We start from the raw sequence: 13023 nt of genomic DNA on the forward strand, positions 1-13023 counted from the left end.
AAAAATATGGTTTGAAAACACAGCACAGGTCCATTTAATTTTCTATGAAAAAAGAAAAAAGTGAATGAAGGAATATGATCAAAATAAACAAAATAAGAGACTTATATCAAAATTAATTTAGATAAAATTAAATTCAGGAAGATGATAACTGGCCTTATATTTTGACTATTTTTTAGTCAGACAAACAGTTCAATAAACATTTTACCATGCTGCTATTGTTCTTCCCATAACAAGCAAACATAGTGTTTTTCTTCAGAGGATTGCATATCCACCTGGGTGTCAAACCAGTCCCAAGCCCAGATAAATACAGAGTGTTAATGTCAGGAAGGACATCCAGCTGTAAAACCATAATGATGTAATTAATCTAATCAGCTTTGGAAAATGTTAGGGTGTACCCCGTAGACTACATGCAGGTGAGTATGTAAGGTGAGTAAGAACTCCTGGGTCAAGGGCGGGTCCAGCTAAAGAAGTTAGTCCAGAAGAAGCCGAAGAATAAGAAAGAGGATGGTAAAGAAAAGAAAAAGCAAGAGTGGGGTTAATGACTGGGAAATGAAGGGAGTTGGCAGATTTGATGGAAAGAAGGAAAGTGGGAGTGTTATATGTGAGGGAAACTAGATGGAAGAGGAATAAAGCAAGAAAATTGGGAGGAGGCTTTAACTTATTGTACAGTAGAGCAAACGAGCAAGGGAGTAGATATAGAACTATCCCAAAAGATATAAGATAGTCTTCTCAGTCTGAATAGCAGGAGTGATAGGGTGATGAGTGTCAAGATGGGCCTAGCTGAGACTTTAGATAATGTCATTTGTGCATATGCTCAAGAGGAGAAAGACTTTTTTGGACACAAATGGATGAAAAGCTTATTGCTGTACAAGAGATAGAAAAGGTGATTGTTGGAGGTGATGCAAATGGGCAAATGGAAAAGAACAGAGACATGATAGAGAGGGTATATGGAGGATGGGGAGTAGGGGAGAGAAATGGCGAAGGGGAGAGGATAGTAGATTATGCCATGGGATCTAATTTGGTAATAGTTAACACATTTTTGGAAAGGAAGTATTTTTCGAAAGCTTGTGACTTGTGAAGGGGTATTGGGTAGGGAAACAGAAAGGATCTCACCTGAGGACAAAGAGACATGATGGTGAAACAAAGAGGTGCAGGATATGATAAAGGATAGGAAGAAGGAAAACAAGACATTTTACCAATTAGGAAAGGTGGAAGACAGAGAAATGTATAGGAAAAAGTTAGCCTACAGGATGAGATATTGAAAAGAATGGAAACATTTAAATATCAGTGTACACAAGTAAAAAATATGATCTCAGTGTGCCTTAGCATTAGTATAGCATAGTAATGCTCCAAAATAATTATTTTATTATTATGTCATTACTATAATTATTATGCATATGTGGGTCTGTCTCTGGCTTTTTAATTAATGGTCTGATAACTGACACTACAGGAACTGTGCCATTTAGTAAGGAACTGTTGATAAGGCTAACAATTGGTGCTACCAGAACATTTATTAAGCTTTCTGCTAGTTTAGTTGATACTGGGTCTAAGGGACAAGTAGTAGGTTTAATTTAATTTTATAAACTAAATTTGTGAATTCTTGTTCTGTTACCAAATTAAAATTAGTAAAGTGATATGTGGGCAGCACGGTGGCGCAGTGGTAGCGCTGCTGCCTCACAGTTAGGAGACCCGGGTTCGCTTCCCGGGTCCTCCCTGCGTGGAGTTTGCATGTTCTCCCAAAGTCTGCATGGGTTTCCTCCGGGTGCTCCGGTTTCCTCCCACAGTCCAAAGACATGCTGGTTAGGTGGATTGGCGATTCTAAATTGGCCCTAGTGTGTGCTTGGTGTGTGGGTGTGTTTGTGTGTGTGTCCTGTGGTGGGTTAGCACCCTACCCAGGATTGGTTCCTGCCTTGTGCCCTGTGTTGGCTGGGATTGGCTCCAGCAGACCCCTGTGACCCTGTGTTCGGATTCAGCGGGTTAGAAAATGGATGGATGGATGGATATGCACAAGAAGAGACAGGGTTTGCTAATTGAGTATTGGGTATGCAAGGTAAGACTTTCAATGTAATAGGAACCAAGGCATAGAGAGAAGTGTGTACATTGCAACAGGTACACATGTTGTAAATGTAGGAAAGACAATCATTGCGTGTGTGAAATGTTAGCATTTGAATTTGATGATTGCATATAGCGCTGAACTGACCTTTCTGTACTATTCTTTCCTCTGCATGTCCTGGAGTACAAAAGAAACAGCACCATACACCAACATGGAGGCTGGCAAGATCGGGAAAAAAAAAACATGTGGTCACTGATTACCACCGCAAGATGTTATGTGAATGAATATGAATAATATGAATAATGTTGCATCCGTGCCACAATGTTTTCCGAAATGTACTATACAGGTCATAAAATGAATAATTCCAAATATCATATACAGTAATCCCTCGCTATATCGCGCTTTGACTTTCGCGGATTTTAAATGTAAGCACATCTAAATATATATCACAGATTTTTCGCTGGTTCGCGGATTTCTGCAGACAGTGGGTCTTTTAATTTATGCTACACGCTTCCTCAGTTTGTTTGCCCTGTTGATTTCATACAAGGGACGGTTATTGGCGGATGGCTTAGAAGCTACCCAATCAGAGCATGTATTACATATTAACTAAAACTCCTCAATGCTATAAGATATGCATCCCGCGCGGAGCTTGATTGTTTGCTTGTCTCTGCCTCTCTCTCACCCTCTCTGACATTCTCTGTGCCTGACGGAGGGGCTGTGAGCAGAGGTGCTGTTTGCTTAAAAGATACTGACGCTCCTCTAAAAAATGCCGCTTTATTGCGGTGCTCGGCATATTTAAAAGCACACATATTGATTTTTTTTTTTTTTTTTTTTTATTAGTTTTATTACAATCAATACATAGCAATCACGTTTTTACAAAAAAAAAAAAAGAATTATACTAAGAACAGATCGATCCCCACCCTTGAGAGAGAGAGCAAGCCAAAAGGTGTAAAATTTAAGGCTTTTAAAAATACCTAAATCAACAAATTCTGTGCTTTATAAAATCATTTCAAAAATATTACTGATTAGATCCTGCCATGTTTTGAAAAAAGTCTGCACAGATCCTCTAACTGAGTATTTGATTTTTTCCAATTTTAAATAATATAACACATCAGTTTCCCACTGACTTAAAAGAGGAGAGTTTGTGTTCTTCCAGTTTATCAGAATAAGTCTGCGTGCCAAAAGTGTAGTGAATGCAATCACAATTTGTTTGTCTTTCTCCACTTTAAGACCCTCTGGAAGAACCCCAAACACAGCTGTTAATGGGTTAGGAGGGATTGTGAGTCCAAGACTGTCTGAGAGGTAATTAAAAATTTTTGTCCAGAATAATGTTAATTTGGAACAGGCCCAGAACATGTGACCCAGTGAGGCAGGAGCTAATTTGCAGCGTTCACAGGTTGATTGATTTTTTGATTGTTGCTTTAATCTCGCTCTCTCTCTCTCTGACGTTCTCTGCGCCTGACGGAGGAGATGTGAGCAGAGGGGCTGTTTGCACAGAGGCTGTTTGCATAGAAGATACTAACGCTCCTCTAAAAATGCCGCGGCAAACTTAAAAGCACAAGTATTGATTTTTTGATTGTTTGCTTTTCTTTGCGAGTGCTCTCTCTCTCTCTCCCTCTGAAATTCTCTGCTCCTGAAGAGAAGAAGATCTATTTGCATTCTTTTAATTGTGAGAAAGAACTGTCATCTCTGTCTTGTCATGGAGGACAGTTTAAACTTTTGACTAAAGGTTGTTATTTCATGTCTAGAGGGCTCTAATAATGTTAACAGTGTGGGAGAGTTTATAAGGGCTTAAAATATATAAAAATAACTACACAAACATATGGTTTCTACTTCGCGGATTTTCGTCTATCGCGGGGGGTTCTGGAACGCAACCCCCGCGATCGAGGAGGGATTACTGTATACCCATGTCTCTGTTTTGTTTTTTTTTTTTGACATCATGGACCATAAAGTGCATACTAATTCAGCGTGAGCAGGAACACTCGATAAAACTGAATAAAAAGAAATTAAGTGACAGTGAGATACGAAGAAGACAGATTCACTGGCGTTTGTGTGTCAGCTTTTATCCCTCCAGATCAGAGAATGTCCAGTTCCATTGCCTCAAAACACCACTCACATCTATGGGTATTCCCAGTTTCAAATAAAAGCTAACAGCGGGGACTCTTGATTACAAGTCAGCAGATCTTACCACTACACCACGGAAGCTAGTGTCTTATCTTTGAACCATTTGTGAAAGTGTTTATTTGATCTTTGGACTTCAGCCTTTATACATTATATAGTTTATGGCAAAATTTTGTCATTTACTGCTAAAATATGATTTCAGTTTTAAAAATGTGTTTACACAGATTATTGTAGAAATGGAACACACATGAAATGCATGTGTTCCAAATAACGATTTATTATTCCACTCTAAAACTCCAGCACTTCACTTCCAGATAATCAAGGTATGAGTTGGGAGAACTTTGTGCACGTTCTGTGGCAGTGGGAGGATGTAATAGTAGGCTGTTTGCTGCTTGTCTTTATTGGCACATTTACAGGACAAAAGACGGAGGCGGAGAGGTGCTATGGGATTTAAGGTGGGCCGGATCTAAGAGTTTTTTCGTAGGCTCTGGTAATTCTAGTGTTAAAACTGTGCATCAGGTACAGTGATCAGGAGCACAAGAGAACGGTAGAGAACCATTCCGTCTCCCTTTCTCTTTACCCTCCGCTCAACTGATTTCAAGTATAAATTCAATTGATCTACAGACAATCTCAGATTACTTCTCCATTGTAAGCTACGTTTTCAAAGGAGATAATAAAAAAATAGAAAGTTGTTAAGCTAGTGAGGAATATAAAAAGCTTTCCTTGTGTTTTAAGGTACATGAACATTACAAAAATGAACCCCTGCCCGGGGTTTGTTTCCTGTCTTGCATCCTGTGTTGGCTGGGATTGGCTCCAGACCCCCGTGACCTTGTAGTTAGGATATAGCGGGTTGGATAATGGATGGATGGAAGAAGTTGTACACTGTGAACTTGAACCCGGACACAGGCAGACAGACATCGTTGGTTCCACCACACACTTGTTTATTTATAATTATTTTACAAATAGTGCTCACGTGCACCCCCAGTGCCTCTCGCACCGTTCCCCCAACTGTCCAGGCCTCACAAGTCCAATGCCTTTCTCCTGGCCGCCTCCCGTCCTCTCTCCAGCTCCGTCCTCTTCCACCCGACTCTCACTTCTGACTGGAGGGAGGCGGCCCCTTAAATGGGAACCCGGATGGGCTCCAGCTGCTTCCCGGCAATCAGTCCTAGCCACACCCTAGTACCGACTGCGCACCCGGAAGCCATCCGGGTGTCCCCTGTCGTCTTCCCCCCAGCACTTCCTGGTGTGGCGGAAGTGCTGGGCTCCAGGTTTCCTCAGGCACCTGGGCGCCCAATACAACCAGGGCGATCGTCCCCTGGAGCCCGGCCGGGGACCACACGGGATATTCCGGCACCGGGGCGCTGCCTGGCGGTGGCCACGGGTCCCTACAGGGCTGGGCTTCCAAGCCCTGTACCCGAGGCCCCCAACATAACCAGGACGGATGCCCCCTTGCGGTCTGGAGGAGGCACAAGCCCTTCTCTGGTCCTCCTGGGCGTTCCGGCCAGGCTCCAGCCCCGGCCGGGGACCACAACACTAATGGTCACAAGTTTTAGAACACCTCAGCTTTTCCAGTTTTTCTTCAAATTGAAGCACTTGAAATGCAATGAATTAACTAAAATGGTGACAAGGTAAGCAATAAACAGCCAGAGGTTTAAATTTAAAGTTTAGGTTAGCAAAAACTGAAAAAAAAGGAAATATCAGAATATTACAAAGGGGCCTTCTTCAGGGAACAATTAATAAGTTACAACCTACAGATGTTCTGCTTCAATTAAAGTAAATTAAGCCTTGCAAGTACAAGTTGAAGCAAGCAATTTGCACAGTTTCCCAACTTCTGTTGATTACTTAAAATCCCTCTGTCTTAAAGTAGAGTTAGAACAGACTGTGTTACTATATCATTTGAAGTTCTACTTGGACAATATTCCAGTGATAATGGCCAGAAAACAGCTATAGTGATCCCTACTCGATAGCGGGGGTTGCGTTCCGGAACCCCCTGCCAAAGGTGAAAATCCGCGAAGTAAAAACCATACATTTATATTGTTATTTTTATATTGTCACGCTTGGGTCACAGATTTGCACAGAAACACAGGAGGTTGAAGAGACAGGGACTTTAATGCACTGCAAATAAACATTTGTCTCTTTTTTAAAAGTTTAAACTGTGCTCCATGACAAGACAAAGAAGACAGTTCTGTCTCACAATTAAAAGAATGCAAACATATCTTCCTCTTCAAAGTTATGCTTGCCAGAATCAGAGAATGTCAGAGAGAGAAAAGCAAACAATCAGAAATCAATAGGTGCTTTTAAGTATGCAAAGCACTGCCCAATAAAGCAACTGCAAGGAAGGGAGCAATGTGAAGGTAGTCTTTCAGTATCTTTTAGTGGAGCGTCCATATCCTCTAGGCCAGTGAGTGAACAGCCCTCTGTCAGGAGCTGAGAATGTCAGAGAGAGAGAGAGAGAGAGAAAAGCAAACAATCAAAAATCAATAGGTGCCATTTGGGGTTTTAAGTATGCGAAGCACCGCGTGGGAAGCATATCGTATATCATTGAAGAGTTTTATTTAATACGTAATACATGCTCTGATTGGGTAGCTTCTCAGCCATCCGCCAATAACGTCCCTTGTATGAAATCAACTGGACAAACTAACTGAGTAAGCATGTACCATAAATTAAAAGACCCATTGTCCGTAGAAATCCTCGAACCAGCGAAAAATCCATGATGTATATTTAGATATGCTTACATATAAAATCTGCGATGGAGTGAAGCCACGTAAGTCAAAGCGCGATATAGCGAGGGATCACTGTATTAACAAATGAAACAAGACAGACCATTATTACCCTTAAAAATGTAGGCCTTTCATTTATAGAAATTGAAAAAAACAAAGTGTCAGTGAATACAGTGTCTAAAACAATCCAAAAGCAATAGGAAACGAAAGAAATTCTTATATGAAGTGTTCTGGCAAAGGCAAAGTCACAGCCCAATCATAAGGCAAGTTTCTGAGGGTTATGAGCTTGCGTGATATGTGCCTTAAAGCACAACAGCTTAACAGTGCTCAAAAAAACCAAGTCTTGGTATCTACTGTGAAGAGGAAACTCTGTCCAGTCTGCAGTAATCCACAGGTGGTATTTCTAAGTCACCTGTTTTGTCCTTTAAGAAATGCCTTACTTACTGCCACTTGTAACACAAAGTCTCCCTTTCACAATTGTTGGTCATTCATTGCATTTCAACTGATTAAATTTGACTGGAAAAACTGAGGTGTTCTAAAACTATTTGCTGGTAGTGCAGGTGCACCTCTGGTATTTCCATATGGGCCTGAGATGATTCATTGTTATGGTGGAGAAAGTGGAGATAGTGCATCGAAACAGAGATACCAGTTGGAAAACACAGACATGATTTACTAATAAGGCCAAAGAAAACTAATCTTTTTCAGGACACTTGGGCCGTTAATTGTGGGAGACAAGTTGCTTTGGATTTTTTACCAGTGGCTAGTGTACAGTTCTACACAATGGTCTGCTATGAGAGATAAAGGATATATGAATAGATTTATGGAGAAGATCAATTGGATTGCAGGAGTGACCTTAAACTGGAAGCAGTGACAGAAAATAATGTAATGGCAAAATGATGGGATATCATGACTGCTGGTATCCATATTCTCCATAACACAGTATCCTGGAGCAGCTTTAATCACTGGCTCATTTTGCCATCATGAACTAAGAAGTGCTAATAAGACTTTTTCTGCCTATAACCATTTGACAATATAATGTCTCTGCCTGGCATGCCTGTATTTACCATAATTAGTTACTACATAAGAGACTCTGAAATGCCAACAATACTTTTACTGACACTATACATTAATTATTTTTGTATGCTTTTGAACAATATATAACATATGTACAAAGTGTCTATTGTCTCCAAAGTACAATGTCTCTGACTTCTAAAATATATTGGCTTTTTACTGTTTTACATTATGTCTGCATCGACATTCTATTCCATGTTGTTGCTCAAAGATATGATATTTCTACTTGGTGCAATATAATTCTGTCTATCCATCTGTTAAATTTGGATATGCGCCTAAGAATTCCTTTCGCTTTGGATTTTAACTTGTGTTGTAAACACAAAAGAACAAAAGCTTATTAAACATGCTTTGTATGCAAAATGCCAGTATTTTGCAAAAATATCTACTGTATGTTGTACCATTCTGAGTAATAATATTAAACAGATTTAAGCATTTAATAATTTAATCACAATTTAAATGCTTTAAATAAATACCTTTAAAGATAAAACTGCATGCAATGAAGATAAAAAATTGGAACAGTTCAATTTAATTCAGTTTAATTGAAAATTGAAAGTACACCTTATGAGAAGGATTTAGGACTTGTAATACACTCTACACAATCAACTTCAGAATATTACGTTATATAGCATGATGTGTAGAGTACAAGTCCAAGGAAGTTCTGCTCAAGCTTTATAACACACTGGTGAGGATTCATCTAGTCCTTGGTATCCAGACTACAAAAAGAACATAGCTGCCCTAAAAAAAGTCCAGAGAGGGGCGACTAGACTCATTCCAGGGCTACTGAGGATGAATTATAAAGAAAGATTAAAAGAGCTGAGCCTTTTTCAGTTTAAGGAAAAGATGATTAAGAGGAGACATGATTGAAGTTTTTAAAGTAATTAAAGGAATTAGTACACTGGACTGAGACTGTTATTTTAAAATGGGTATATCAAGAACACAGGGACATAGTTCTAAAGTTGTTAAGGGTAAATTTTACAAAAACTTTTACATTTATTTGCTTGGCAGATTATTTTATCCGAAGGAACTTACAAAAGAGGTAAATATATATTCGAGTAACATTAGGCTGAATGGCCCATTCTTGTGTAGAATGTTCTAATATTCTATTTTCACAAAGTTCAATTAGATTTAAAACCTCAGTGTGCTGTACATACATTACAAATAAATTATGGTTAAAACATAAAACAAAAAAAAAATACTGAAACATAAAGAAAGCATAGAAAGAAATATATACAGTACCTACATATATTTAACAAGATGGTAGAAGTGCACAGCAAAGAAACAGTTTCTCCAAGTTTCACTGCTTCTGCAAAGACCCCAGAGAAAAGAATTAGAAACTTTCAACTGCAGAAAATAAAGTACATTTAAAGTGGGTTCGAGAGTCTTCTACCACATTGGCTTGTTTTGCTAAATCTGAGCTGTCCACACCACACCATATTCTAAACCTGGTTGCATTTTACTCCTGGTGTCAACTGTGTAGCAGATTGCCAGCAGCATTGCCAGGGTCAGAGAACCTTTTGAAGTTGACCTCCACTTTCTCAGCCTGTTCAGTCTAATCAACTCAGTACTACTGCAATCTTTACTAACCTCTGAGACATTCAAATTAGTGGCTACTCTTTTGTACAGAACCTGTAACTTTTGACTATTAAAAACAAGACTCTTTCCCTGCTTCCCTGGTACCAGTCTTATGGATATTACAACAAAGGCCTTGTCAATTTTATGAAGAGTAGTGGCGCATAGACATTAGGAGTTTGTGGCTGTATTTCGTCTAGTACAACATCCAATAATTCTAGTGAAAACTGCTGAAGAAAAAGTTTACATCATTCATTCAAGGTGCATTCAAGGCCACTAAACTCAATGACGAGAAGGTCCAGCAAGGCTGCATCTATCCCTTAACAACTATCCATTGACGAGAGGCACAATACCAGCTTCATTGACAGCTGAAACCTTTTCTGAGAGAGATACAGAGACTACGCTGATACAAATGGAATTAATTGCATCGCAGCAGATTCAACAGCAGGGTGCTCTCCACAAACATTGTAAAGTTAATCTAATGTTCATGACTACCTAACATTATTCAGAATGAAAACCAGAACTTTGAAGTAAAATTTAAGAAATACCTCGCTCATAAGAAGTATTCACCGCCATGGAAGTTTTCACATTTTACTGTTACACGACACTGAATCACTTGCCTAATATTTGAGCCTCAATTAATCACTGATCATTTTTTTAGGGTTTTACATTTGTCATAATTTCTGACCACTTTGCAGAGGTCTACTTTCACTTTGACATTAAAGAGTCATTTTTTGAGAATTAGTGTGTCACAAAAGGCAAATTAAATCCACTGTGACTCAATGTTGTAGAATAATAAAATTTGAAAACTTCCAAGGAAGTAAATACTTTTGATAGCCATTACATGTTATGAGTTGAAGTTAGTACGTATTAGGTTGAAAATATCAATGATTAAATGAGCTACTTGGGAAAAGTGGTCTGAAAAATAATTCAGTGCATTAAATATTATTAAAAAATCAATAAAGCATGTTAATTTTATATGTGCCTAAAGCATGTTGGTAAAATAAATAGCTTTCAAAAAATTAAGTGCTTCCCTTTTTATTTTCTGATTTCAACAAATATTAATATTCAGAAAAGTGTCTTTGCTACATGAGTCTGTGATGCCATGTTTTATAACTCTGTTGCAATATTTTAGCATTTATCACCTTTAGACGCTGCACTATTAGGTGTCCTTCAATAAGAGAGCCCAATCATTAGGCTCAGGGGGCAATTAAATGATATGCTTTGAGATTGAGACTGGTTGGCTCTGATGAAGCTAATCTGTCTACCAATAAGAGTAAGCCCTAGAGAAAATTAATTAATAATGATTTTGGTTTTTTTTCATATTCAGAAAAACTAAACAACAGCACAAAAATGATGAATTGGACACCATGTTTGTTCTGAACCTTTGAAGACCATATAAAGAGAGATGCAAACCAAATAGCAAAAAAACAGGAATGTTTTGAGGTGAGCAACTTGCAAGGTACTGTTTTACTATGATAAAACAAGATTATTTAGGTAAACTTCAATCATAAGCTAGCACACTATTATTGAGAACCTTCACTTTTAAAAAGAAAATTACAAATTAAATCATCTATTTGTAGCTTTTATTTGTGAATGGTTGTGAATTTTGGTTATGCTATATTTTATCAGAAGTCTTACATTTACACTAGTAGAACAGCTATAGTTATTAAACTTTCCATTTAACCAGGTCATTTCTTCATTTTGGTTTATATTATGTAAAAAATGGGAAAATACTAATTTATTTTTCAGTTAAAAGAATTGATTCCAATGAATTATTTATATTACACAAGTATTTTCTATATGCATAATACAGTGAGAAGGTCATATCAAATTGGAGGAGTACAAATTTTAAAATCTTTTAGAGCTTTGAGAATTTTTACTTGCAATAGTTTATTTGTAAAGTTGTGCATTTATTGCTATTTTTAGGAAACATCTACTCGGATGCCAAATTATTTCAAGATGAATTTCAACCTAAGCAAGACTTCACAAGCTATCTACTACTGTTATCCATCTGTAAACAATTCGTGTCGCAGGCAAGTTCTTTCTCTGCAAAATCACATCCTGCTCTACACAGTACTCTGGGCAACGGTGATCTTCACTGTTTCTGGAAACTTATTGGTCATCATCACCATCTCACATTTTAAGCAGCTTCATACACCAACCAATTGCCTTGTTTTGTCTTTGGCAGTCACCGATTTACTTCTGGGGGGATTTGTGATGCCACCCTTAACTGTTCAACTTGTTGAAAGTTGCTGGTATCTGGGAGATGCATTCTGCAAACTGTATCTCAGCACAGTAATCATGCTGTGCACAGCTTCTGTAATACATCTTTCTTTAATATCAATTGATCGTTATTTTGCAATATGCTATCCTTTACGGTATCAAGCTAAGATTACTGTGTCTGTAACTGTAAACTTGATCTTGTTTTCATGGATTCTCTCCGCTGTACTTGGATATGGAATTATATACCTAGAATTGAACCTAAAAGGCATTGAAGAATTTTATTACCAAAATGTTAAATGTGTCGGGAGCTGTGTTTTAATGCAAAATGAGGTATCAGGTTTAATTTCATCACTCTTTACTTTTTATTTACCTGGATTTACTATGATTTGTATTTATCTGAAAATATTCAGTGTAGCACGAAGACAAGCCAGGTCTATTACAGATACAGTGCAGCAGAACCAGTCAGCCGAAGAAAAGCGAAATGCAGCATCAAGGACAAGAGAAAGAAAAGCTGCAAAAACATTAGCCATTGTTATGGGGGTGTTTCTTTTATGCTGGTCTCCTTTCTTTGTGTGCAACATCATTAATCCAGTTTTAAATCACCCAGCTCCTGATATTCTTATAACAGCTCTTGCATTCTTTGGTGACATGAACTCAACATTTAATCCACTTGTCTATGGTTTCTTTTACAGCTGGTTCAGAAAAGCTGTTAAATTAATAGCAAATGGAAAGATCTTTCAGCGTGACTCTTCCAGAACAAAACTGTATAACGATTAAATATTTTAATTATACAAACAGTATAAACATGCATTTAAAATATAATTTTTCTAAATTCTAGACACAACAAAATAATGGTAATGAGATTTGTGTACTGATTTTTTTTTTAAAACCTTGTCATTAAATTCTATGTTAAAAAATAATAGCCCTTCTCTGGACTGATCATCATGCTGCCTGCATAGTCCCTGGCACTCCTTAACCTTCTTCTGGACAAGCAAGGATAAGGTATTTTAATAAATGAGTTTTAAATTAACAATTTTTTTATACGACATATCGTTTGTTTTGGTTAAAAGCTTAGAATAGTTGTACATCCAAAGAAAGAAATTCTGTTTGCAATGTGAAGGGTCTATTTCATTACATAAAATTTTGAAGGGTTATGGAATGTCACAGTTAATAAAAAAGTCTAAAGTGCAAAATAAAATTCACATGTAACAAATTAATTTGTGACACATGGTATACAATTGTTGCACCAATAAACCAAAAAAT

General features: G+C 37.8%; 1 protein-coding gene across 1 annotated transcript; it reads left to right on the top strand.

The window, feature by feature from the left end:
* The first annotated feature begins 844 nt into the window (after positions 1-844).
* Positions 845-12537, top strand: LOC120526507 (trace amine-associated receptor 1-like). Its single transcript, XM_039749672.1, has 2 exons — positions 845-1021; positions 11464-12537. Exons 1-2 carry the CDS (start codon positions 845-847, stop codon positions 12535-12537), a joined length of 1251 nt encoding a protein of 416 aa, XP_039605606.1.
* The last annotated feature ends 486 nt before the right edge of the window (positions 12538-13023 follow it).

The sequence above is a fragment of the Polypterus senegalus genome, chromosome 3, assembly GCF_016835505.1.
Source record: "Polypterus senegalus isolate Bchr_013 chromosome 3, ASM1683550v1, whole genome shotgun sequence".
Lineage (NCBI taxonomy): Eukaryota > Metazoa > Chordata > Cladistia > Polypteriformes > Polypteridae > Polypterus > Polypterus senegalus.

Excerpts from the sequence above, each read along its gene's own strand:
- LOC120526507 (XM_039749672.1), top strand. The coding sequence starts at position 845 with ATGGATGAAAAGCTTATTGCTGTACAAGAGATAGAAAAGGTGATTGTT. Across the intron at positions 1,022-11,463 it reads ATGCCATGGGATCTAATTTG|GAAACATCTACTCGGATGCC; the intron begins GTAATAGTTAAC and ends TGCTATTTTTAG.